This window comes from Mus caroli, unplaced genomic scaffold, assembly GCF_978045245.1.
Source record: "Mus caroli unplaced genomic scaffold, Mus_caroli_1 scaffold_11, whole genome shotgun sequence".
NCBI lineage: Eukaryota > Metazoa > Chordata > Mammalia > Rodentia > Muridae > Mus > Mus caroli.
The window spans coordinates 118641316-118669261 of NW_028227266.1; the positions used below are offsets into that span (position 1 = coordinate 118641316).

The 27946-nt window shown below is 45.7% G+C and overlaps 1 protein-coding gene across 4 annotated transcripts in view; it reads right to left on the bottom strand.

Annotated features, from left to right (window-relative positions):
* The window catches only part of Scn10a (sodium voltage-gated channel alpha subunit 10), an 83296-nt gene extending 73698 nt beyond the window's left edge, over positions 1-9598 (bottom strand). For all 4 annotated transcript variants that reach the window (XM_021173168.2, XM_021173167.3, XM_021173166.2 and 1 more), the window contains exons 1-3: positions 9329-9598; positions 6454-6572; positions 2875-2955 (exon numbers count right to left, since the gene is read on the bottom strand). In XM_021173168.2, the coding sequence (XP_021028827.1) occupies positions 2875-2955; positions 6454-6572; positions 9329-9598 (470 nt within the window). The remainder of the gene's footprint in view (positions 1-2874; positions 2956-6453; positions 6573-9328) is intronic.
* Between the last annotated feature and the right edge of the window lie 18348 nt (positions 9599-27946).

The following is a 27946-nucleotide window of genomic DNA, read 5'->3' on the forward strand; positions in this document are numbered from 1 at the left end:
GAAGGCCTTTGTGGTGGTTTCCTAAGAAGACAAGACTAAGATGGCCGCCATGTTTGTGGTCTCCTTGTGCTGGGATGCTGCAGTTGACCCTCACCAGAGGCCACACGGGGACTGGCGTGGGCCACAGTGACCTTGGATTCCCCGCCCCTCCATGACTGTGAGTCAACAAACTTGATCCACAGATTCCTACGCCTTGGGCATTTTCTTACAGCAGGAAGTGGATGAGGCCCCAGTCGAAACTGCCTTCCTTGCCTTCAGGCTTTGTATTCGTGGAATCATAACTATGGATTCCTCTAGTTTTGGCCAGCATCCTGAGGTTTATCTACATTCATCATTACAAGTTATCCAACTGATGTTATAACACACACTTGGTGCACTGAACAGTCATGGGCATTTGAGTTATTGACCATTTTCATTGTAAGTAATGTCCACAGGTGTCCTCAGATCTGGGGCTTGGTGCCCATGGGGAATAATTTGGTTGTGTGTGAACACCTGAGTGTAACAGAAGAGCACAGTGTACGGACACCATTTTCTTTACTGATTGGTAGCCACTGCTATCAATCACATCCCAAATCGGTGCTCTGCCCACATCCAGCCCAGCAGCTTCAGGCTCTCCGTATCTTCTCAGATACTTGGAATGGTCCCACCTCAAGCCTTTCCATTACACAATGAATGTCTAGTAATCTTTCACTGTAATTTAACTTTGCCTTCCTTGATTAGAAAAAAGAGAGAAAGAAACATTCGGGAGTTAATGGAACATTTGGATTGGGCTGTCATGTTTTTCAAATTTGACTTTTAGAGCTGGGTCATGACTCTGGGTGTGAGCTGGCACAGGTGTCTTCGTTTTCCTGAGAGTTATCTCCTAGGGTTCTCTCAACCTGTGGGCTGCAACCCCTCTGGGGGTCAAATGACCCTTTCCCAGGGTCACCTAAGACCATCGGGAAGCACAGATATTTACATTATGATTCATAACAATATCAAAATTACAGTTATGAAGTAGCAACAAAAATACCTTTAATACTCACCACCACATGAGGAGCTGCTTTCAGTGGTTGCTGCTGCATTAGGAAGGGTGAGAACCACTGCTCTAGGAGGTAGCAAGATGGCTCAGCAAGTTATGAGCCCTTGCTCCTCTTAGAGCGAACCTGGGTTCCCGGCACCCATTTCAGGCAGCTCACAACCATCTGTAACTTCAACTTCGGGAGATCCTCTGCCCTCTGCTGGCCTCTGTGGGTACTGCACTAGGGTGTGCATATGCTCAGATCCACATAAATCTCAAACAGTTATTATCGTCGGGTCGGGTGAAACAAAAATTCTTAGTTTTAGTATACCAAGGTGTACCTGTTTTTTTCTCCTGGTTAGTGTTTCTTATATCATATGTAATAAGACTTTCCCTTCCCTGAGGGCATAAAGACATTCCTCTGGTTTTTTTTTTTTTTTTTTTTTTTTTTGGTTTTTCGAGACAGGGTTTCTCTGTATAGCTCTGGCTGTCCTGGAACTCACTTTGTAGACCAGGCTGGCCTCGAACTCAGAAATCCGCCTGCCTCTGCCTCCCAAGTGCTGGGATTAAAGGCGTGCACCACCACCGCCCGGCTCCTCTGGTTTTTGTCTTTGTATTTCACCAAGAAATGGAGAGCTGACTCGGGAGTACCGTGCTGAGTTTCTTACTTGGTTGGATTATTCCTCTAGATCTCCTGATTCTTCACCGCCCTTCACCACAGACTGACCCTCCCTGTTCTGTGGAGTGACCTTTATCACAGGTCAAATGCCTGCACACACATACTGCTGCTCTGTTTAGAGTCTGGCTAACCTAGCGGCAATCAATGGCTTCATAGTTCAATTTAACCCCAGTGGGGTGATTTCTCCTTCCTTGCTTTCCTTCCTCAGAAGTTGTCTTGGCTATAATTTGCTCTTTGTATTTCCACATACATTTCAGAGTCAGTGTGCCAAATAATGCCATAAAAGCTTATTGAGACGGCATTGGAAATCTCACTAAATTGATTAGTCATCTGTGCAGTTTCTACAATATTGAGACTTGGAGTCCAACAACATAACATTAGCTCCCCGTTTGGGGGGGTTGTTTCTGTAATTTACTCAATGTTTTGATATCCTTTTTTTTTCTCCGTAGGAGCTTGATATTTTGAAATGCTAGTATAAAGGATACTTCAAAATTTATTTTATTTCCAGCTTGTGACTGCTACAAACATACATAGCTGACTAATGTATATTAATTCACACAGCTATCTTGATGTATATAGTATTATTAATTTCAGTAGATTTTAAAAATCTATTTTTGTAATTATGTATGTGTGTACATGTGTGTCTGTTATGTGTGTGTGTGTGTTCACACACACGTGAGCATGGATGCCCATGGAGGCCAGAAGAGGGTGTTGGATCTACAGGAGCTGGCCTCCATGGGCAGCCACACTCACGCGCATTGCCAGCTGCCCACTGTACGTGTCAGGAACTGAGCTCCAGCCTGTGGGAGAGGCTCTGCTGAGCCAGCTCTAATGCTAACAGATTCTCTCTAGGTTATGTTGGATATTTTAGGTGCTCTACATACTTTTCTGTAAGGACCTGCCCAGGGCATTGGAGTTGAATGAAATCAGTCCCTTTAGGCATCTGAGTTTTCAAAGACCTTCTTAAAGTTCCAAAGTGGAGTTAAGGTTGATAACCACTAATCTACACTGCCTTGAAGTTTAAAATCATGCATGCACTTGGGGGAAAGGTACAGAGAAGAAACCTGACCATTGCAACGTCAGAGAGGCAACAGAATTCAGACTTGTCTAAATGGAAGCTGGCAGGGTCTACAGAAAGAAGAGGAAAAGGCTTTCAAGAGGGAGAAGGCACAGGAATGGTGGCAATGTTACTCACTCGACTTTCTCTGGAAGTTCAGTTTGGGTCATGCATACACAGTTGACCAAAATAGTGACAGTGATGAATATGGAGAACCAGCTGTGAGGTCCATGTTAAGGAAGCAAGAAAGAGTTACCATCATCTCCCAGTCTCAGATCACCTTGATGCTGATGGAAACGTTGGCAACTCAGCTAATATCAGCTTTGTGGTCTTGTCACAAGGTTACTGCTAACACCTGTTGAGCGCCTAGCCCATGCCGAGAGCTCTGTCTTTATAATTAGAATTAGCAGAAGCAGTTGTAATAGCAGTAAGTAGTGTTGGACAGCAAACCCAAGGCCTCCCACTAGGCAAACACTTTACCACTGGGCCAAATCCCTAAACCTTGTCCAAATTATGCCAAATGCCATTAACCCACGGGTAGCTTTTATCATTTACATTTAGGATCTGGGCGAACAGCATGATGAGTCTTAAATAGCCTGCCTGAATTGTGTGGCATCCTGCAGCCTGGTAACCATAGTAACCAGGTGAAGGGTATTTTTTTTTATGAATATTAGTTTATTTAGATTGTTTTCCTAAGCTGAGATCAACCACACTGAAGCAATGGATTCTGGGTAGGGATGACCAAAGCAGGCTCAGGAAGTGAAATCCTGGCTCTGGGAGGATATCCCAAGGAGAACGGGGTGTTACTGCCTAGAGAGACTCTTAGGAGTGGAGGTTTGGCTAAGGGATACTCGAAAGGGGAGGGAGGTTTTGAAGGGGAGGAAGGAGCACAGGAGTGAATAGACAGAGGCAGGATGAGTCTAAACAGACCTCGCTCAGGCAAACATCTGCTTAGTATGAGCTCCTACCGAACCTAGACAGAAGCTTCGCCTACCGGGGAAGAAGAGCACTCAGCCCTCCTCACTTCAACTCAAGCAGAAACATGAAAACCATTTTGGTTTTCTGTAGATACCTGCCTTGTTTTTGTTTTGCAGTTACTCAGGAAAACATTTCTCAGAACAGGGAAATTGTCCCAATGACACCACATTTCCCCACTAATATACAATTAAGAGATATGCTCACCTAGTCGGGCACTTAACCCAAGGATGAAAATGAAAACTTGCCTCTCTAGTTTTGCGAACAAGTCGTATGATATCCCGGGTCTATGAAGGGCGTTCACAAAAATGCCACTGGAGTTATAACCTTGAGTGAAATATTATTATTGGAGTGCAGATTCCACACCTTGAAGAATCTTGTTTGGGGCTATAGCCATCAAACTGGTAAGTCTATCTGCACGTGGGTGGTGAGGGGGAGACCCCTCCATGGAATTCTGACCAGCTGACACTCCCCCAGGTAATTAAGCACTCACCGATTTCAAGGCAGAAGGACTAGTCCGTGCTCACTTGGTTGCTGCTAGAAATCGTATTTCTAATTAGCTGTTGTTTACTGATCTCTGTATAATTCAGCTGGGACTCACAGAGGACCCCAGCTGCATTGGGTCATTGTATACATCTTCTTTTAAAGCATAAAGAGCAGTTTTGGTGAGCAGTGTAATTTTAAAAATTTTATTATTCTCTCATGTATCGAATCCCAACAGCAGTTTTTTTCTCCCTCACAGCCCCCTCTCAGTATCTCTCCCCCAGATTCATCCCAGCCCCCCTCAGAAAATAGCAGGCCTCCCAGAGACATTGATCAACCACTGCCTAATAAGCTACATTGTATCAAGGCTGGATGAAGTAGCCCAGTAGGAGGAGAAGGAGGATTCTTGTTTGTTTTGTTTGTTGTTGTTGTTTTTGTTTGTTTGTTTGTTTGTTTGTTTTCGAGACAGGGTTTCTCTGTGCAGCCCTGGCTGTCCTGGAACTCACTTTGTAGACCAGGCTGGCCTCGAACTTAGAAATCCATCTGCCTCTGCCTCCCAAGTGCTGGGATTAAAGGGGTACGGGAGGAGAATTCTTGGAGGAGAATTCTTAAGGAGTGGGATGGAGAATGTGTGTAACATCTTGAATCTCAGTAACACTACTTCTTTAAACATATTTTAAAAACAAAATCCTATGTTTTGTTTTATGTAGAACAATATAATTAATATAGCAAATAGACTATAATAGACTGACTTGGCATAGTTTTAAACAGAAGAACACCTGGAAAGAATTCAGGTTACCAGACCCTTTGCCTGCGAATGACTTTTTAAAAATTCCTCAAAGCAACAGATGTTCCCAGTGACTGGTCACATCTGATCCCAGTGCACCAAAGAATGAAGGAATTTAAAAGAAAACCCAGCTTTCCCACTCATGCCTGCTGGAGTCTTTGTGATGCAAAACTGGGTCTTGCTGCTACAATGTCCAGAAGTTGAATTCAAAGGTATTTAAAAAAAAAAAAAAAAAAAAACACAACATTTTGCCAGAGTAGAGATGGCCCGCTGAGAGAATTATTACCTTAATCTGTGTCTGTTCACTTGCTGTCTACTTTCTGGCTGAAGACACTGCCCATGATGTGCTGGAGACTGGACCTCTTAACTAGCTGTGTGACCTTGGCGTTTCTGCAATGCCTCGGAGTGTTGGTCTCATTATCTGTACAATGAGGTACTGCTAATCCTTTCCAAGGCTCTTGTACCTGTGACAGTGTTGACACTTGGAAGGTACTTAGCCACTGGGGGGCCTGCGATTATCATGAAGTATTCTGAAGAATCTAAAATCCCAAGATTCAACTCAGAAAATAGAATTCCTATTGAGTAAGCCATAGAGATACCCACATCGAGAGAAAACGGGCTGCATGCCATCAGCAGGGCCTCGGTGAGTACACAGTGAGTACGTGGAAGGTTCTGTGCCAGGCTTCTTAGCGCAGGTACCACTGGGCAATTTACCAAGCTGTTTCACAGTGGCTGGGGTTATCTAAGGAAAGAATAAATTCTCTTCTACTAACCGACACTTGGGTACAGAGGCTGGCTGCCATCTGTCCTGCAATGGAGCAAGGCTGATCTGAACATGAACTTCTGGGAAACTGGGGCTGCACTTGATGCTGAGAAGTCCCAGTTTGAAAGATGCTTGGAAGCCAAGCCCAAGTCAGCACCGAAGGGGACGTCTAATGCTTCCCAAAGGAGCCAAGGTTACACAGCTCAGGGACTGATGTGTCTAAGTACTATTCCTTGTGGCAGGAACCTCGGGCAAACTATATCTTTAACCTGCCCTAGATGAATGAGGTTCCCATTGAAAATGACCAGGGCATTGCTTGCAATAGAATGTTCTCTTTGCTGTCTAGGAGGCATTTCTCTGTTATGTAATGAGCAACTACCCGCAGCATGGTCAAGGATAGTGTGACAGCTCGTGCCTGTGTATCTGGCCAAAGAGCCTTGGTGTCTTCTAACCAGCCATTACCTCATGGGGAAAGCAGGCCGTGCTCGGTGGTATGGCTATGCCTGGGGCATCAGTAAAACTCACGCCAAAAAAGAGGCCATTTGAGTGCTCCCTGTGTGGTACCACAATCCGTGCTTTCAACGTGGTGATGTCACTATCTGGGGATTCCACCGGAGGAAGGCTCTGCTGCTGAATTCTAAGAAAGGCGCCAGACACCACAGGCAGAGCATGCGTCTGAAGCAAGGAGAGCAAGCTGTGCAAAGGATACGAGTGGACGGACACTTTGATGGCTGTTCTTCTGATCAGGTTGAAGGGACTGAAGAGCCACAGGGCCCAAGTGGCACTGAATCTGGAAATGGTCCTGCTTTTATCCAACACGATGAATGTCTAGAACAAAGCAAAACACAAGTGGGCTCCATGAGAAACAAGAATCCCGAGTGGCCTCCTGGTAGAAGCCTGAGCAGGAAGAACCACAGCTCACTGAGCGTCTAGAGGAAGGGCAGAGGCCACATCCTTAGCCCTCTCCACAGGAATGTGGACTCCGTGGCTGACTGAACCACGGGCAAGCCCACTGAGAGTGCTTCATGGGCAGGCTGCTCACTCGAGGCCTGGATAGTGCAGCACACCATGTCGGGATTCTGACTACAGGTGGTTGAGCTCAGTTGCACTCAATCCAACGTGTGTGCATACAGTTGGTGTGTGTGTGTGTGTGTGTGTGTGTGTGTGTGTGTGTATGCTTGTGTGTGCTTGTGTGTGTTGATGGGGAAATTCGAATGTCATTCCTCAGGAGCCTTAGACAAACTCTCAGTGGCCTGGAGCTAACTGAGAAGGCTAGGCTGGCCAGACAGTGAGCCCTAGGGGTCCACCTGCTTCTGCTGCCACCTCCTCCTCCTCCTCCCCTTCCTCCTCCTCCTCTTCCTCCCCCTCCTCCTCCTCCTCTTCCTCCCCTCCTCCTCCTCTTCCTCCCCCTCCTCTTCCTCCTCCTCCTTTTCCTCCTCCTCCTCCCCTTCCTCCTCTCCCTCCCCCTTCCCCTCCCCCCTCTTCCAGAGTGACATTACAAGTGTGTTCCACTTTTTGTCCCCACGTGTTTTTCTAGGGATCAAACTCAGATTCCCGTGCTTGTTCAACAAGTCCTTTACTGACTGAGCCATGTCTGCAGCCTGGAATTGAATGCCCTGAGCCATGTCTGCAGCCCCGGAATTGAATGCCCTGAGCCATGTCTGCAGCCCCGGAATTGAATGCCCTTCTGACTGGAGGACCCTGGTCCTGTGATGTTCCTGTTTCTACTACCTGAGCCTTGGCTCTAAACCATCTCAGTTCCCTCCTCTGTGCATTGAGGAGGGATGGGTTCTTGGGAAGAGAGAGATGGGGAAAGACATCCCATGTGTCCCATCTCTTCTACAACTATATCTGCAATGGCTCGTTCAGTTCTTTCTCGTTTCCAAACACGTACTTACCATGTTTGGCTGCGTAGAACGTCTAAGGTGCAGCACAGGAGAGGAAACTGTCACCTCATGAGACTATTAGCTCTCACTCTTTTGATTAAAAAGAATCATTAAATAATCTAGTTTATTATATTTATTCTTTTGCTTTGCTCATGCGTGTTTGTATGTGTATATATATGATAGAAATTTATATATGTCTACCTATGCAACGTATATATTTACCGATCTGTTGTAGTTTGAATATGCTTGATCCAGGGAGTAGCACTATTAGGAGGTTTGGCCTTGTTGGAGGAAGTTTGTCACTGGGGGTGGGGTGGGGTGGGCTTTGAGACTCTCCTCCTAGCTATCTGGAAACCAGTCTCCTCCTATTTACCTTCGGAACAACACATAGAACTCTCAGCTCCTCCAGTGCCATGCCTGCCTGGACACTGCCATGCTTCCTACCATGATGATAATGGGCTGCATCTCAGAACCTGTAAGTCAGCTCTAAATGAATGTTGTCCTTTATAAGAGTTGCCATGGTCATGGTATCTCTTCACAGCAATAGAGCCCTAACTAAGATGGGGGAATTGTTTCGATCATGGTAATTAAGGTGGGAGGACCGACAATCCCTGTGGATGGCACTATCCCAGGGCAGATGATCCTGACCGTGTAAGAGGAGAGAAAGGAAACTGAGCACAGGTATGCTGCATTCGTCGTCCTCGTCGTCCTACAGACATGATGTAGCCTGCTCCCTCACACTCCCGTTCCCATGACTTTGCTACCTTGATAGCGTGTAGCCTGGAACAATAAGCTAATAAATCCTTTCTGCCTTAAGTTGCTTCAGTCCAAGTATGTTATGTTATCACAGCATCATGGAAGGAAAGAGTGTCCCCATGCTATATTAGAAATATTACACATACACAATATGTATATATATATATACATATATATATATATATATATATATATATATATACACACACACACACATATATAACTTTAAAACGCAGAAGCACATAGGCACATCTTCCCGTGGCTGCTGTGAATGATGTTGTTCCCTTTGTTACAATTATACGCTTACAAGATGTAAGTAAGAGACAGATGATAATAAACTACTGTTTTAAGATGGTTTGATTTCAGTAGCCCATGGGAGAGTTTGGAAAACTCCAGGGCTCTGAGACTATACTTTAGAGGACCCTGGTTCAAGGCATCTCTTTCAACTTCAAAATCCCTGCTTTTGTTGTTGTTGTTTTTTTTTGTTTTGTTTTTTTTCCAGACAAGGTTTCTTTGTGTAGCCCTGGCTGTCCTGGAACTCACTCTGTAGACCAGGCTGGCCTCGAACTCAGAAATCCACCTGCCTCTGCCTCCCAAGTAATGGGATTAAAGGCGTGCGCCACCACTGCCCAGCAAAATCCCTGCTCTTGATCTGCAAAGAGAGATAACATCTCTAGAGGCTCTAGGCTGGGTCTCATCCATGGGAACAGCCAACTTTCCAAGCAAGTTCTGCAGCAGCTGTCTGCTTTGGGGATTTGGTTTTAGTTTACCCCATCACAGAGTTCCTACAGATTCAGAGAGAGGTGCACTCCCCCTCCTTTACCTCGGCCTATTCTTTGGTGAACAGCTACTACATGGGGGTTGGGGGGGGCGGGGTCAGGACTTCCTGGGTTGGGTGGGACTGAGGCTCCCTCCGCAAGAGCTGAGTGCAGACGTTCTTACCCGGTGTGTGCTGTAGAAAGGATCCAGGTCCTCCAGGGGTTCCCCGACCAGCTCTGCTGGGAGCTCGCCATAGAACCTGGGCAGCTGGTTACAGGCCTTCAAGTCCAGCTGAGGCCTGGGCTTCTCACTCTTGTCCTTCTGTCCTCTGTGCTTAGGTCTGCCCTTCTTGGCGGCGCGGTGGGCAGCGATCTGCTTCTCGATCTCTGCCAGCGACTCTGGAGTGAACCGTCTGAAGTTGGTAGTTCCCACGGAGCCAAAGGGGAACTCCATCTTCTCATTCTTCTTGGGGGAAGGATTTACACTCTTCTGGGAGGAAAATAACCAGAGAGTGGTGACAGCCTGACCACTGCAACCCTCCTGTCCATCACCCCTACTTGATTGACAGAACAGCCCCCTATCTCTGTCTCCAGCTCCTCAATACCCGCTCCTCCCATCCTCTGCAGTCCCTCTACAAATCCAGGTAGCACAGGTGTGTCTTTGCTCCATATCCCCGAAGCCATTGCTTCCTCCTTGCTTTGTAAGAAGCTCCATCCCATTCTCCCACAAACTAGCTTTATAAATTTTGACATCTTTCCCTCATTGCAGTGAAAATTTTGCTTTCTTTAAGAAGAAAATCACAGAAATATTATGAGTATGTCTTTGATTTAATCCCAGGACTGGGATATGGAGCTGCTTCAGATTGACCACAGCAGCTGACTATGATTTGCCTCTTGCTCTAGCAGGGGTGTGATTTTGTCAGTAGCAGATAGTTTCTGCAAGTGTGTGACATTTGGAATTCTGGGGACTTTCAGAGGGCATAAATTCTAGAGCCCCTATGGGTAGGTTGCTGATTGTTGGTTGTCATTTGCTACATAGTCATGCGAAAGGAACAATGAAGAAAGAAGAAGAGAAGGAAGAAGAGGAAGGAGAAGAAGGAGGAGGAGACGGAGAAAGAGGAGGAGACAGAGAAGAAGGAGAAGAAGAAGGAGAAGAAGAAGAAGAAGAAGAAGAAGAAGAAGAAGAAGAAGAAGGAGGAGGAGGAGGAGGAGGAGGAGGAGGAGGAGGAGGAGAAGAAGAAGAAGAAGAAGAAAGAAAGAAAGAAAGAAAGAAAGAAAGAAAGAAAGAAAGAAAGAAAGAAAGAAAGAAAGAAAGAAGAAGATATCCTGAGAGCAAAGATTAAATTTGCCCCAAGGAACTGGACACTCCTAATCAGCAGTTAGGGGTTGAAAGAATGGAAAGGGGTGGAGAAGGATGGAAGGACAAAGAACCCACAAAGCAGCCAAAGACCAGCTATACCTCATCTCTAGGATTGCCCAGCTACAGCCTGTCCCTGGCCTCACCAAAAACTTTGGCTGCTCATCTCTGTCTTAAGCCTCACTCCACCTTCTGACCATGGCCTTTTCTCTACTCCTATTCTTTTCTGTATTTCTCCCTTTCTTTGAACTGCCACTGGGTCCCACTGTCCACAGCAGGAGAGTTCTCTTCACAACATTAGATCAGATTTCCCCACTTAAGTCCCAAGCCCAGGTCAGTCTAGAACAGTTGGATTCAGTTTCCTTTGAACCTAGGCTGCTCTAAGTTGGAGCAACAAAGATGATCTGTATGGGCTGGGATTCCCTAGTTAGCAGTTTCCTCTAGTGTGAGATTTCAATGATCAACTCTCTGCTGACTAGTCCCTGTCTCTTCATGGAGACAGCCAAAGGCCATGTTTTCCAGTTGAGGCAGAAAAACAGATCAGAACTCTGGCTCACCTGTGTTCACAGTCTACGTCACCCTTCCTCCCTGCCAGGGTCAGCCCTTGACTCCCCGCTTCAGCTCTTGTCCCCGCCCTATCCTGTCCCCGTTACTTTCCTGGCTCCTAACTACCAGCAGTTAGAACTGCTTAACTCTGTTTGTTTGTTTGTTTGTTTTATCGTTAACAACATTTATTTAGTGAGCCAGTTCAGTTGATGAAGGTACCCACTGTACAAGCCTGGGGACCTACGTTCTATCCCTGAAACCCATTAAGAGCTGAAGGAGAGAAATGACCCCAGAAATTCATCTTCTGATCCACAGACATACACCATGGCATGCATGCCCACACATATGCATTGTGAAAACACGTGGGGACATACACAAATTAAATTACTAATTTTGAAAACCTTGCTTGGGGCTGGGCAAATAACTCAATGGCTGGAGGCACTTACTGCGCAAATATGGAGGCCAGAATTTAATTCCTGAAATCCACATAGAGGTAGAAGAAGAGAACAGACTCCACACAGTTGTCCTCTGACCTCTACACATGTGCGTGTGCATGTGCGTGCATGCAGGCACATGCACACAAATATTAAGTAAACACTATGTTAACGATTGTCTGATGCACAGCCCATGCTGGCCCTGCCTCCTCTCCAAGCTCGTTCTCCACTGAGTTTCACAGAGGACGTGTTCCCCCTGATGGTCTCCAACCACTCTGACATCCTTGCAGCATGTCCTTTGCCCTCACCTCCCTGAAATGCATGCTGCCATGGACACCAGAGACCTTTTGGTGGCTAACTCAGGGGGCTGTCCTTGATGCCTTCTTGGTGATCTTACTGGCTGTCTTAACCACCTGCTGCTTGAAATACTCTCTTGTCCTGGTTGCTGGGACACCTCTTGGGTTCTCTCCCTAGATCTGTCTGCTCCTTCTCCATCCCTACTTCTTCAGCTTTGCCTGGAAATCGCTATCAGTCTTGGGGTTCTTCCTTATCTGTGGTATTTTGAAGAGTAACAGCATCTGCATCACTGGTAACGGCTGACATTTATGGAGACCCCATTATGTTCCTGAGTGTGGGTTAAGCAATTTGAGCACATGGTCATAAAGCCATCAGTGGGCCCTCTCAGGTATTAGCCTCAGCGTACAGATGTAAGAGAAGAACGGAGAGGCAACCTCAGACTTTCCAAGATGACATTGCTAATGTGGTGGGACTCAGATGCAGGAAGTAGCTCACCCCTTCCTCCAGGTCAAGTCTCATTTCTCTACAGTGAGTATTCACTGAGTCTGTGCCCCAGGTCTCACTTCTGTAGGGCCTAAGACCTCATCTGGCAACTCCTCAAGGGTGTCTGATGGGCACCTTAAACCTAGCCTGCCTCAAACTGAGCCCATTATCATCTGCCACTCTTTCTAATCTTGACCCTCTTTTATGACTCTCTGGCTCTATGAATGGCCCCCAAATAGCCTATTCCTGTGCGTGTCCACAACTCAGGTCCTATCTGTCTAATTCACAACTATAATTTCATGCACCTCCTGTCCGTGCCTTCTCTCTAATGCTGTAGGCACCAGCCATACCCTAGGTAGCTTTCTCTTGAACTTCATTCATTCTTGTGCCTGCAGTTAGTCTGCCCTCAGATAAGTCCTTTCTCAGCCCTGAGCTCTTTACTGTGAAGATGCTCCTTGTCTGCTCCTTGTCCCTATACAAAGACTACACTCGGTTCCCATTCCGTGCTTCTATAACCTCGTTTCCTCCATAAACCTGTGGCCTAGAATTGCTCTTGAGTTTCCAGATCCACTACCAGAGAATAAGTAGAGAGGCCATGATATGCAATTTCTCTTGACCCCCTAGAAAGCCTGATGTTTAGAATCTATCACCAATAGATGTGTGCCAAACAAATAGCAGAAATAATAAAAATGAACACATCTTGCTTAGAAAAGTAGAACCAACCATCAGAGTCCATAGAACCAAAGAAATGGACAAATTTAGTGACTTTTAGTAAGGTAGTTAGTGTGCCTCAAAGTCAAGCAGGTGGTAGAAGGGAGGGGGAGGGGGAGGGAGAGGGAGGGGAGGGGGAGAGCAAGGGATGGGGAGGGGGAGAGGGAAAGAGGGGGAGGGGGGAGAGGGAGAGGGAGAGAGGTGAGCTTCATTTAGTGAGACCCTGGTTGTTTCCACCATACTCAGAGACAGCTCTTAGTTCAGTGGCCCTGTGATGGAGACCCTGCTTGCTGACCCTGTCTGGAGCCAGAGCCCATATTCAGTACTAACTTGAGGAATAGCCTATTTGTTTTTGCTAACCCTCCAGTGTACTGCTGTTCTGGGGAGAGACTTTCCTGTACACCCATCTTGGTTAGCTTGACACAGTCCTAGAGTCATCTTAGAGGAAAGCCTCCATTGTCAAGATCAGATTGATCTGTGCATATGTCTCTGAGTGACTGTCTTGATTATTTATTGACAGAGAAGGGCCCAGCCCATTGTGGGCAGCACCATCCCAGCAGGTGATCCTGAGCTTTATAAGAAAGCTGCTGAGTATAAGGCACCTGAGAGTCAGCTAGCATGCAGCATCCTCTGTGGAGCATCCTGCTAGACTTCTTTGGCTGTAAAATGAGTTCCTTGGTCAGAGATAATAGTGTGTGGAATAGCTAGCATCTTTAAGGCCCTGCCTTGATTTTCCCTAATGATGGACAGTGACCTGGGATTGTAAGCCAAATAAACCCTTTTCTGCCCAGAGTTGATCTTAGTCATGGTATTTTATCATCGCAGCTCCCTGTCTTCCTTAATGCCTCTGTCACTTCTGGTACCTTCTCTGCCTCCAGCTCTCTCTTTCTGCCCTTGTATTTGGTTTCTCTTGATTGACAGGTAAGTGAGCCTGCCTCTACTCCATGCAGAATCAGACTTTTCTGTGTCTCATGCCACTTTCCTGCGTTCCTATCAACCCACAGTGGCCATTCTCATGTGGGCATCCCCACACCAAGACCTTTCCTCTCATCTCTAGACTTGTCACCCAAACGTCTCTGAACACACCAGCTTGAGTGCTTGGCACTTTGATAACTTTGGGTCTCCTGACATTCACACCTTCCCTCCACAAAACCCAGTATCTTTCTAAGATGAAAATTCAGATGCCTCTTTATGCCTCTTTATTCCCCAAACCTTTCTTCTTTGTGCCAGGCACTAGTTTAGACTCTGAGATACAGCAACAAATGAGATATGGCTCTATAGCTTGGGAACCTTATTTGGCTAGTGTCATAGACCTTAACTCCTGAGAGGACAAAAAGGTGACACTGTGACTAGAACCTGTCCAAAGCACAGTCTAATGTCACAGACCTTTCCCCTGCATCCTACACTTGGTGATAATCAATCACTCACTCATCTCCCCCCCACCCCCCGCCATGTGTAGATGGCCGATGGTTGTGAAGGTCCAAGCCCACATATGCTCTTCCTGTAATCTTTTCAATGCATGAAAACTTCATACTTTCCAAAGGCTTAGGTTCCAAGCCTTGAAATTTCATACTGTTCTAGTAGGTTATGTGTGTCTGGTTTTTTGTTGAGGTCTTTGACCCACTTGAACATGAAGTTTGTGCAGGGCAATAGATATGGATTTACTTGAATTCTTCTACCTGCCAGCATCCAGTTAGACCAGCACCATTTGTTGAAGATGCTTTCCCTCCACTGTGTATTTCTAACTTCCTTGTCAAAAACCTAGTGTAGATTAATGTCTGAGTCTTTGATTCCATTCCATTGATCAATGTGCCTGTTTTTATGCCAATACCATGCAGTTTATATTACGATAGCTCTGTAGTACAGCTTGAGGTCAGGGATGGTGATACCTCTGGAAGTTTCATTATTGTTCAGGATTGTTTTAGCTATTCTGGGATTTTTGATTTTCTATATAAAGTTGAGTACTGTTCTTTCAAATTCCATAAATAATTGTGTTGGAATTTTTATGGGAATTGCATCAAATCTCTAGATTGCTTTTGGTGGGATGGCCATTTTTATGTTAATCCTACCAATCCATGAGGATCAGAGGTCTCTCCATCTTCTGAGCTCTTCTTCAATTTTTGTCTTCAAAGACTTGAAGTTTTCATTATACAAGTCTTTCACTTGCTTGGTTAGAGTTACCCCAAGATATTTTATATTAGTTGAGGTTATTGTGAAGGGTGTTGCTTCCCTGATTTCTTTCTCAGTCCATATGTGCCATTTATATATAGGAAGGCTACTGATTTTGGGGGGGAAAGGTAATTTTGTATCCAGCCACTTTGTTGATGGTACTTATCAACTGCAGGAGTTCCCTGATAGAATTTTTGAATCATTTATATATATATATACTATCATATCATCTGCAAATAATGATACTCTGACTTTATTTCTAGTTTGTATCCCCTTGCTCTCTCTGTTGTCTTATTGCTCTAGCTAGAACTTCAAGGACTATATTGAGTAGATATGGAGAGAGTACACAGCCTTATCTCATTCCTGATTTTAGGGGAATTGTTTTGAGTTTCTCTCCATTTTATTTGTTGTTGGCTATAGGCTAGCTGTAAATTGCCTTTGCTGTGTTTAGGTATGCCTCGTGTGTCTCTAATCTCTCCAAGACTTTTATCATGAAGTCTCTAATCTCTCCAAGACTTTTATCATGAAGGGCTGTTCGTTGGATTTTGTCAAAGACTTTCCAGCATCGAGTGAGATGATCATGGGGGATCATGGGGGTTTTGTCTCTCAGTCTGTTTACATTGTGGATACATTGACTTGTTTTCATATGTTGAGCCTTGACTGCATCTCTGGCATGGCAGATAATCTTGATGTGTTCTTAGATTCAGTCTGAGGGCATTTTATTGAGTATTTTAGTATCCATGTCCATAAGGGAAATTGGTCTGTAATTCTTTCTTTGTTGAATCCTTATGTGGTTTGTGTATCAGGGTGACTGTGGTCTCATAAAATGAAATTGGCAATGTTCCTTCTGTTTCTGCTTTGTGGAATAATTTGAGTAGTATTAGCATTTACTCTACTTTAAAAGTCTGGTAGAATTCTGTGCTAAAATTGTCTGGCCCTGGGCTTTTCTTGGTTGAAAGACTTTTAATGACTGCTTTGATTTTTGTAGGGGTTATAGGTCAATTTAAATTGTTTATCTGAGCTTAATTTAACTTTGGTAAGTGATATCTATTAAGAAAAATCACTCATTTCTTTTAGATTTTCCAATTTTGTGGAGTAGAGGTTTTTTTACTTGATAGAAGAGAAAGCGAGGATTACCAGTGAATTCATTGGCACAGGAAATAACTTCCTGAACAGAGCACCAACATCATAGGCACTAAGATCAACAATTAATAAATGATACCTCATTTATTAAGTTGAAAACCTTCTGTAAGGCAAAGAACACTGCCAATAGGACAAAATTGCAGCCTACAGATCGGGAAAAGATTTTCACTGACTCCAGATCTAATAGAAGGCTGATATCCAAAAAGAACTCAAGAAACTAAACATCAACAAACCAGGCAATCTAATTTAAAAATAGGGTACAGATCTAAACAGAATTCACAAGAGAGGAATCTCAAATGACTGAGAAACACTTAAAGAAATGTTCAACATCCTTAGCTATGAGGGAAATGCAACTCAAAACATCTCTGAGATTCCATCTTACACCCATCAGAATGGCTAAGACCAATAACAGAAGTGACAGCTCATGCAGATGAGGGTACAGAGCAAGGGGAGCACCCCTCTGTTGCTGGTGGCAGTGCAAACTTGTAGAGCCACTATGGAAATCAATATGGCAGTTTCTCAGAAAATTGACCTATCTCAAGACCCAGCTATATCACCCCTGGGCACATGCCCAAAGGACACATTATCCTATCACAAGGACACTTGCTCAACTATGTTCGCAGCAGCTTTATTCATAATAGCCATAAACTGGAAACAAGCTAGATGTCCCCCAACTGAACAACAGATAAGAAAATATGATACATTTACACAATGGAGTATTACTCAGCTGTTAAAAACAAGGACATCATGAAATTTGCTGGGAAGTGTATGAAACTAGGAAAGATCATCCTGAGCTCGGCGACCCAGATCCCCCAAAGACAAATGTGAAATGTACTCACTTATAAGTGGATATTAGCTGTTAAGTGGAAGATACACTACAATCCACAGACCCAAGGAAGGCTCTGGGGGAATACACGGACTTCTTTGAAAAGGGGAAATAGAATAGATTTTGTGGGTGGACTCTGGGTGGGTAGGCATGGGAACAGGAGGGATCACTTTGGTGAAGAAGGGATGGAGTAGGGGGAGAGTACAGGGAGGGACAACTGGAATTGGGAGGCGTTTATGGGATAATATGGAAACCTAGTGCCGTGGAAACTTCCTGGAACCTATGAGGGTAACCTAGCAAGGAGTCCTAGTAATACAGGATACAGAGCCTGAACTGGCCATCATCTATAACTGGGACATTGACCCAGCCACAAAACATTTAACCCACACCTGTCCGGCCTGCAAGATATTTTGGGGCAATGGTAGTTCAGAGCTTGTAGGTAGGTGTGACCAACCAATGACTGGTCTAACCTGAGGCCCAAGCCATGAGAGGAAGCCCATTCCCAACACTGCCTGGATGGCCAGGAACTGGAAGCCAGATGGCTCAGAGACCTAGGGTAGAACCAAACACAACTGAAAAGAAAAAGTCAATGGAATGATTTCTAATGATATCAGAATCTGCTACACTCAGATTCGCCCTAGGCCAGTTGTCATCACAGAGGAATCCTCCAGCAACTGATGGAAACAGATGCAGAGACCCACACCCAAACATTAGGTGAATCACAGGGAACCCCACAGAGGGGACAGAAGCATTGTAGGGACCAGAGGGGCCAAGTAGACCAGGAGAACATGGCCCACACAGTCAACTAGGCAGGGCTCATAGGGCTCATAGAGACCGAAGAGACAACCATGGAGTCTGCATAGCTCTACACAAGCTCCTCTGCATATATGCTGTGGTTGTCTAGCTTGGGTTGTTGTTATTGTTGTTGTTGTTTTTGTTTGTAGGAACCCTAACAGTGGGAGTGGTGGAGGCGTCTCTGCTCTCAGGATCCTTTTCCACCTACTGGGTTGCCTTGTCTAGACTTGATAGAAGGGCTTGTGCCTAGTTTTATTACATCTTGCTATGCTATGTTCATTTGGTATCCCTGACTAGCCTGCTCTTTTCTGAAGGGAAATGGAGGAGCGGTGGATCTGGGGGAGGTGAAGTGAGGAAGGACTTGGAGGAGTGGAGAGAGAGGAGGCTGCAGTCAGATTATTGTAGAGAGATGAATGCATAAGAAGGAAAAAGAAAATGTGGTACATTTACACAATGGACTATTATTCAACAGTTTTTTTTTTTAAATGACATTATGAAATTTGCAGGCAAATGTATGAAACTAGAAAAAAAAATCATCCTAAATGAGGTAACACAGACCCAGAAAGATAAATGTGGTATGAATCATTCATAAGTGGATATTAGGTGGTAAGTAATTGATAATCATGCTATAGTCCACAGACCCAGAGAGTCCTAGTAACAAGGAGGGCTCTGGGGGGATGCATGGATCTCCCCGGAAAGGAGAAACAGAAGGGAATTTGCAGGTGGACATGGGCAGTTATGGATAAAAACAGGAAGGTGAGATGAGGGGAGGGGTAGGGAGAGGGTATGGGACGAGATGACTGGTGAAGGGAGGGATAGAGAGAAAGAGAGTATGGGATGAGATTGCCGCAGACCCTCTGGGTCCCTGTGTCTGCGTGGAACAGGGTCTCTCGACGCGGGTGGGCAAAGCGTGGATGAACGACAAACAGACACACACACAGGAGAGTTCGTGTGGAATCTGAGTGTAATTTTCGAATCGAGCCTCAGACTTTTTATGCAGAGGACAATAAGGAAGTTGGGTGACATATTCGCAAGGTACAATTGAGGTAACCAGAATCTTACATAAAACAGAGGAATGCAAACACAAAAGGTCTAACAGGAACCACCTGGGATAAAATTCATTGATAACAGCTGGGATCAACAAGGTCTCCACCTAAGATTCACTAATCTTAGAAGCCAGGGTCAAGGGCTTCGCGTCCTTGCCATAGTTCCTATTTTAGTCTCTTGTATAGTCCACCTTCCCCTTAGGCCATTGTAAATATGTGTGTATAGGTGTAACTCTGCTACAGTTCTAAGTATCTATTCTGGTTTCTCCTTTGGTCTGAAACTTCCTTCTTCCTTAGTGATGGTAAATTCCTGTGAAGGGCAGTGACCTAACTTTTACTCAAAGAGATAGTGTAATACCAGGGGCAGTACTGAATTCCAAGCCCAAGGTCTTGCTAAGGACAAACTAGGATTGTTGGAACACTGGAGGACGGCTTTAGCTATGTCAAAATTCAATCTTAAAAAGCACTTACGATAGGAAAATATTGAAAGAGAGCACGTGGATCCATACACTAGACTAATGCGGGAATGAAACTCGGGAATGAAAAATTACTGTATGGGTAGGGAACGCTAGACTCCAGGAGGAGAGCTTCCTTAAAACTCTTTTGCCTCATGAGTGACTTTTAAGCCTCTCGGCTTGTCCAGTTGACTCGACCAGAAAGCATAGCATGAGATGACTGGTGAAGGGAGGGATAGAGAGAGATGGTATGGGATGAGATGACTGATGAGGGGAGGGATAGAGAGGGTATGGGGAGAGATGACTGGGATTGGAGAGCATTTGGGGGTGGGGAATGTGGAAATTAGTGCAGTGGAAACTCCCTGGGATCTGTGAAGGTGACCCTAGTGAGGACTCCTAGTAATGGAGGATACAGAGCCCGAACTGTTCCTCTTCTGCAACCAGACATGACTTCCAGTGCTGGGACTGGGACACCAATCCAGCTACAAAACCTTTAACCTACAATCTGTCCTGCCTGCAAGATATGCTGGGGCAATGGCGGTGCAGAACTTCTGGGAGTGGCCAACTAATGAGTGATTTCATTTGAGGCTGGTGCCACGAGAGGGAGCCCATGCTGGACATGGCCTGAATGGCCAGGAACTGAGGCTGGATGGCCCAGAGACCTAGGTTAGAACCCAGCATGACTGATCAATAAACCAACAATGGTTCAGTCATCACGAGAGATAGCTCCTTTCCATCTGAGCTTTGGGAACCTTGTGGAAGAGGGAGAGGAGGAATTGTGGGAGTCAGAGGGTTGAAGGACACCAGGAGAGCACGGCCAACAGAATCAACTAAGCAGGGCTCTTGGGGGCTCACAGAGACTGACGCAGCAGTCCCAGAGCCCTTGTTGGTTTGCACTAGGCTCTCTGTATGTATGTTTTTGCTGTTGTTGTTAAGGAGGGCTTGATGTTTTGGGGGGGGCTCCTGACAGTGAGAATGGGGGTGTCTGAGAGTCTTTTGCCTGTTCTTAATACCCTTCTCCCCTTACTTGGTTGCCTCCCCCAGCCTTAAGGTAAGGGTTTGTGCCTGGTCTTATTGTATCTTGTGCCATGTTTGGTTGATGTCCCTGAGACACCAGCTCTTTTCTGGGGGCATCAGATGGACCAGGGAGAGAAAGGAGGTGGGGGGGAAACTGGGAGGAGTGGAAGGAGAGGAAGCTGTAGCCAGGCTGTATTGCACAAGAGAATAATAAACTAAAGACAAAAACCAAAAACTTTCATACTGATTGGAAACCCTCAATCTGAGGGCATGCAGTCCCTCAGATACCCCTGGTCCCCAAGTGTGGTTGTATACATTCCCTCACAGTCATGGCTAAAGCCTTTCCATTCCACTGCCACCTACCTCTACCACTGGTCCATAGCCCAGGGCCCCATAACCCTTCACTTGACTGTGAGTGCGTTATCTTAGCTTGTTTCACTGTACCAGTCTCTGGCCCCTCTGAAGCCTGTACTTGCAGTGACCAGCATGCACCCTGTGGTGTGATCTCATCAATTTAGTCTGGGTACTATGAGGTGGCCCTTGTTGTCTCTCTTGCTTCCAGGACTGCAGTTCTACCCCCAGATTGCCTTGCTCATCCCCCTCTCTGTCCCTCTCCATCTCTCTCTCTCCCATCCCGCTTATGTGTGTTCACACATGATTGTGTGTGCACATGCATAGTTCTGATGCACTTGCTCATATGTGTGCAGACCAGAAAACGACCTCAATTGCCATTCTTCAAGTGCCTTCAAGGGTCTCTCGCTGGCCAGTCACACACCAAATAGGTCAGGCTGGCCATCAAACTCAGGGAGCCTATCTGTCTCCACCTTCCCAGAGCTGAGTCTAGAATCTTGCACCACCATGTCTGGCTGGTTTTTGTTTGTCTATACAGTTTTTCAGGAGTCAAACTCAGGATCTCCTGTTTGTAAGGCAAACATCTTACCAATGTAAGTTATCTCTCCAGCACCCAGCCTTGCTATTTCTTAAACATGCAGAGCATAACCTATTGAGTCAGGATCTCACTATGTAGCCTGGTCTGGGATTCACTAAGATGCCCAGGCTGGCCTTGAGTTCATGATTCTCCTGCCTTATCATCCTGAGGGCTGAGATTATCATTGCATGGCCACCACAGCTGTCTTATGAAGCCCATTTTGCCTCAGCTTCCCCAAGCCTCCTGTCCCCTCTGGCCAGTACTGTGTTCATTTTCACATCTATGCACACACCTTCCACTATGGCTGTGCTAGCCGAGGCTCCCCAGCACTCTCTCCTGAACAACAGTCCCTGTCCACTGTCCTTCCCTTTACCTTCCATGATTCTTAGTAACATTTTGCACCTAATGGTAATTTTCTGTTTGCTCCTTATTTATCTCCTTCAGCAGAAGTGTTTTCTCCAGAGTCTGGATTTTTGTCTGTTTGATTAAGTGAGGAACCCCTAACACTGAAAAAAAAAAAAAAAAAAAAAACCAAAAAACAAAACCTGGCACATTGTAAAGAGATCAACAAATATTTGTTGGGTAAAATGGATGGATAATCAAGGGACCTGAAGGGGCACAAATAAAATATTTATGGACTATATTTTGTCATCTGGCCCAGGATTAGACTCTGGGAAGTTAGGGGGAAAAAATCAAATGTTTTTAAAATGTCAATCTAGGGTGTAGATTGCCTCATGTTGCTGCTGTAAAAACAAACAAGCAAACAAACACATGCGCCTTGTATTTGATTTTAAAATGTACTAAACTCTACCGTGCTATCATAAGTACCGTTCTCTAAACAGAAGGGAGAAATTGGAGACTGGGAGTGGAGAAATACTGAACCACAGGACAGCCAGTGCATGGGAACACCAGGCAGACACATTTAAGAATGGACCAGGCTTATTCTGGAGAAGCAGTGATTTTAGTAAGGAGGGCCATGAGTAAGCTGCCTCCCAGAATGGTGATCCTAATTAACAGCAAGAAATAAGAGGGCACAGCTGGATTGCTGAATTGCAGAGAGAGCAGGATTGGTGTATTATATAAGGATAAATGACCAAGCTCGCTATAGGAGGCACCCCCAAAGTGGAGTCACACCAGTCTCAAGTTCCGCTGGTCACAGACAGTCTGCTGTGAGGGTAATGTGGGGACTGAGGCTGCTCAATGTTGGGAGTGTGTTAGGTTCTCTGGTCCACAGAGCCAATAACAGAGCTAGCCAGAGCGTTAGCTCACACTGGACTTCCCATCGCAGTAGGAATGTGGGGTTAGATGTCCCTGGTCTGTGTGATGTGGGCAGTGTGGACAGACTGATCAAGACTTAGAGATTGTTCCTAAGATATCTATCTATCTATCTATCTATCTATCTATCTATCTATCTATCTATCATCTATTCACCCAACCATCCATCTATCTATGTTTATATATGTATATATCATATACAGCATATACATACATATCCTATACATCAGTAACACTGGCATGCTTCTAAATAGGCTGCCTGCTATCATGAAAGGTTTTATCTTTAACCTGTCATTGGAATAACAGGGTCTCTGGGTAGATATGCTCTCTAGGGAAGAGAGAGAATGGAAGCAGCTATACCATGAAGACATGGAGCAGTGTGCAATCCTGGAACTATACATTGACAGCACAAGCTGTGATCCTGTGCAGTCACCAGAGATGGCCCTTCAGATATCCTTACACCAGGAAGAATGCCCAGGGAGGGAGGGCGCACAGGATCCTGGCTGGCCCTCTATTGCAGAGCTGGATCCACTTCTGGAGGCTGAAGGAGCCCTGCAGCTGGGCTCTGCTCTGTCCGTGGTGCTGAACCTCAAGGGCAAGGGTGGGTATGCACTGAGTCTAGCGGGTTCCTGTGAGCCTCGGTGAGTGAATAATTTGCAGCACTAGGGATTGTGTCTGGCTGGAGGGATGAGGTTAGCTGTACCTCTGTGGGAGCTTAAAAAAAAATATGTAGAAGTTGGCTGAAAAAAATGAAACTTGAGTGTTTCCGTTATGAAATCAAGACAGCTTTACACTGCAGGGTAGACAGCCAAATGAAATTGAAGAAGAGGAATATTTAATCGCAAGAGTTTCCCTAAATTATTGAAAATTAAAAAGTTTATTTGCTAAAGAGAAAAGAAACAAAAAGAAACAAAAATAAAAGACATCCCCTATCATAAGATCTGAGAATGTGGTGGCCCCAGAAACTCAGAAAGTTGAGGCAAGTCAGATCCACGCACTTCGAACTGTAACTACACAGAAAGCTGAGAGATGGCTCTGTTTGTTGGTAGAATGCTCACGTTGCATAAAAAGGACCCAAGTTCAATCCACAGAGCTCATCCTTAAAACGAACAAACAAAGCCAGGAGTGGGGGAGTGTGCTGGCAACCCCAGTGGTGAGGAGGTGAAGACTGGAGGATCCCTGGGGTCACAGGCCAGCCAGCCTAGCCTACTTGGTGAGTTACAGACAGGAAGGGACCCTCCCTCAAAACACAACAAAGTGAGTCGTGCCTTCAGAGCAACCCCTGAAATTACCCTCTAGTCTCTAAACATACACACGCACACATATACACACACATGCACACACAGAGAACACAGAGGTCTCATGGTTTTCTTGGAATAGCCGCTAGGCTTGGAGACATAAAGTATGGATTGGACCCTGACTAAGCCTTTGAAATTCTTTGAGCCACAATTCTGTGGAGTTGATTACTTCTGCTCTACTCACCTGACACCATTGTTCAGAGGAACAGATAATGTATGTGAAAGCATTCGTAAGCTAATTGCTTTGCAAACACAGAACGGCTATGTTAACACTCCCATTACATATGTGATTTAATAGCCGATAGCCACTTAGCCTATTTCCATAACACACCATTGGCTCTCAGGCACATAAATTAAATAAATGTGTGGGCTCATCTGCAATTAAATCCAATCCAAAAACAAAAAACCTTACAGTGTTTCACTTTATTTCTCTACACACCATCTTTAGTGTGTGAATACTTTTAAATATGATTCAGCTGACCAAAATAAAAGCACTCGTTCAGTGAGGCCATTTAAATGACAACGCCCCCAAGAAACTGAGGGAGACTGTGCTGTGGGTGAGTTTCTGTTTAAAGCATACAGAATCTACTTTCCCCCACGTCTATACTATTTTACTGGATGGATCTGAGCACATTACTTGCAGAGCTCTGGGAGGAGGGCAGCTGGCAAGAATTGAATTTTTATCATTTTTAAGACTACAGTTTTCCACTGCCAGGTATATTTAAGGACCCCAACAATTCTGCCAGGTTGAAGCATAGGCTTGATTCAAATGTAATCATAAAGTGACCAAAGTGATTAAGGTGTGTGTGTGCTCGCGCACATGCATGTATGTGCATACACACATACACATCTGGAACTCAGAGAACAACTCTGGTGTTATTCATCTTATTTGTTGTTTTGTTTTCTTTTGAGACAGGGTCTCGCTGTGTAGCCCTGGATGCCCTGGAACTCACTATGTAGACTAGGCTAGCTTTGAGTCACACAGACCTTTCTGTTTCTGCCTCCTGAGTACTATAATGAAGGGTGTACAGTACCACTTCTGGCATACCTTGTTTTTGTGGCCAGAGGGTCCCCGGGATCCACCTGTCTGTCTTCCTAGTTCTGGAATTACAAGTGTGCACCACCATGCCTCCATGCCTGGCACTTTTACACAAGTTCTGAGGCTCAAATATAGGCCTTCCTGCTTGCACAGTGAGCACCTTACTGCCCAGGCTACCCGCACCCCCACCCCAGCCTTAATTAAGCTGTTCTAGGGGTGCTGGCCTCACTGGTTCAATTAGGGGGCCTGTTACTGCCGAGGACATGTGTGAAACACATCCACTCGTGCTGTGTCTCCACAGTCCACTACACTGTGTCTCCCTGGCTCCTTTCAACACAGCTTTTACTAAAGCTCCAACGGCCACCAGGGTGCCAATTCCAGGCACACTCCCAGGCCTCCGGTTTTGCTTGTGTTGGCAGGATATGACATAATTGACCATTCCATTTTCCTTAAAATCTGCTCTGTGAGTTCTCTATGAAACTTCATTAGAGGTTTCTTTTTTCCTAAGCCATTAAATATTGGAGCTTCTTGAGATTCCGCCCAGGCGCCCTAATATGTCCTTTCTCAGAGGGACCTAGAATTTTCTCTTCAGGTTTCAACAACCACTCCAACCTCTCTCCTGATGTTTAATCTACCTGCTCTTTTGAAATCTACCTATATTGTCTAAGTTGGCTTTTTCTTCTGTATCTTTTACTATAGTAAATTATACATACCATCAAGCACCCAGTGTCTCTATCACAAACATCCAGACACACTCACTCCCCCGCTCCAGTCACCACGTCCTGGTCAGCTGTGTAGCATCTGTGCTTGCTCACGCCCAAGCTTCTCTCCGAGCTCTTTCCCCTGTATTCACAGCAACCAATATAGTTTTATAATGCATGTGTTTATCTGTCTGTCTGTCTACCTATCCATCTATGTGTGTGAGAGAGTGTTTATATGTGTGTATGTGTGTGGGTGCATGTGCATACATATGTATGTGTGTGTGTGTGTGCCAGAGTACCCTGGTATACATGGGCATTCACACTGTACCATGTGCATTGAAGTGAATGGACAGCTTGCAAGAATCTGCTCTCTCTCTCCCTCCAGCATGTGGGCCCCAGGGGTCAATCTCCAGTCATCAGGCTTGGAGGCCAAGCCTTTGCCCTCTGAGCCTTCTCACCAGCCCCCAACGTGATGCTTGAAAATGGAGGCTGAATGGTCTTATTCCTGTGATTATTCTTTTCAAAGGCTTCTTGCCAGCTTCAGCCCAGGTGCACATCCACACACCTGGCTCAGCCTGGTGTCACCTGGTCTGTCCCCATTCTCACCACTGTTTCCCTTGTATGCTTCCTGGAAGTTCTCGTGGTCTCCTTGGTCCTCTCTGCTCTGGTCCCTTCACACTTGTCTGATACCCATCCCTGACCCCTAGCGCTGTATTTTCCATCCTTTGCACCTGACCTTCTTCTGCTCTACCAGTTGCATTTGAATGTCCCTTCTTCAGAACAATCCTCCCTGGCCCTCTAGACCAGGGAAGCCATCTTCCTTATTCTTGTACAGCAGCCTCTACTGCTAAACGCCATTTCAATGTCATCTGTTGAGACGCTCCCTCTTGTCCTGAAGGCAGCCGTCCCGACACCCACAAACACACCCATCACTCTCCAGCTGCATCCCTAACATGCCAGACAATGGGACATTGGTCAGTATGGATGATTTGAGGGTAAAAGGATCAATGGGCAGATGTAGGGAGCTCTCCCAGACACCCTTGGAGTGGAGGGTCATAAATGTGAACCACTCTTGTTCTGTCTAGTTTCTACCATCAGTGTCTTATTTGAGCGAGAGCAAAAGCTATTTTTCCCACTCCTGTAAGATGCTAAGCATGACCGGGGACTCTTCTGACGGGAGAGAAGTCGTGGCTGAAATCTGAGGTAAGAAAACAGAAATGGCAGGGGTGGAAATAAATTCAGTGGTGTTTAGTAAGAGTCAAGGATGCAGTGGGAAAACTCTCTGGTGTGAGAGTAAGGAGACCTGGAGTTTATAGCCCAGGACCTCCTGCTGACTGGGATTCTGAGCTTGAGCATCAGTTTCACTTCCGAGAAACTACCACACAGAAAACAGCAGAGATCTCCCTGTGTCCGGCTGCCTTAAGAACCTGGAAGTCTTATGGGGAATCATAGGCTTTGTCTGATTATGGGAGACCGAGTTCCACGAATGCAGGGGCTTCTGCAAAACTGTCTGAGGGCAGGGGTCCTGTCATGCATCTGGCAGGAGTGTGTCTCACAACTGTAATATATCACCTTCTGGACACAGCTCCTAGAGGGGTAGAGGCCACTGTGTACGTTCAAGTAAACACGGACCTCTGTGTCCATGTCTATACCCAGGAATGGGCGTGGCCTTGGTTTTTGACAGCTCAGGACCTTCTCTCTTGAAACCGTCATGGCCCAGAGGGGTGAGCTCAGTTGCTATCAGATGGGGGGTGACTCTGAACCCCACTTTCCTCAGTCTGACACTTCACTGCCTTTAATTGCTGGAGGCCAGCTATGCGCCGGATGCTATTAGACACGAAGGAAGCAGTAATGAGAGGAAAGAGCATTTAGCTAGAAGGTGGGCGCCTGCGGGCCCAGGCCCAGGTTCTGAAAAGCTCTGCCTGTCTCGAAAAGAAGAAGAAGAAGAAGAAGAAGAAGAAGAAGAAGAAGAAGAAGAAGAAGAAGAAGGAGGAGGAGGAGGAGGAGGAGGAGGAGGAGGAGGAGGAGGAGGAGGAGGAGGAGGAGGAGGAGGAGGAGGAAGGAGGAAGAAGGAGGAAGAAGGAGGAAGAAGGAGGAAGAAGGAGGAAGAAGGAGGAAGAAGGAGGAAGAAGGAGGAAGAAGGAGGAAGAAGGAGGAAGAAGGAGGAAGAAGGAGGAAGAAGGAGGAAGAAGGAGGAAGAAGGAGGAAGAAGGAGGAAGAAGGAGGAAGAAGGAAGAAGAAGGAAGAAGAAGGAAGAAGAAGGAAGAAGAAGGAAGGAGAAG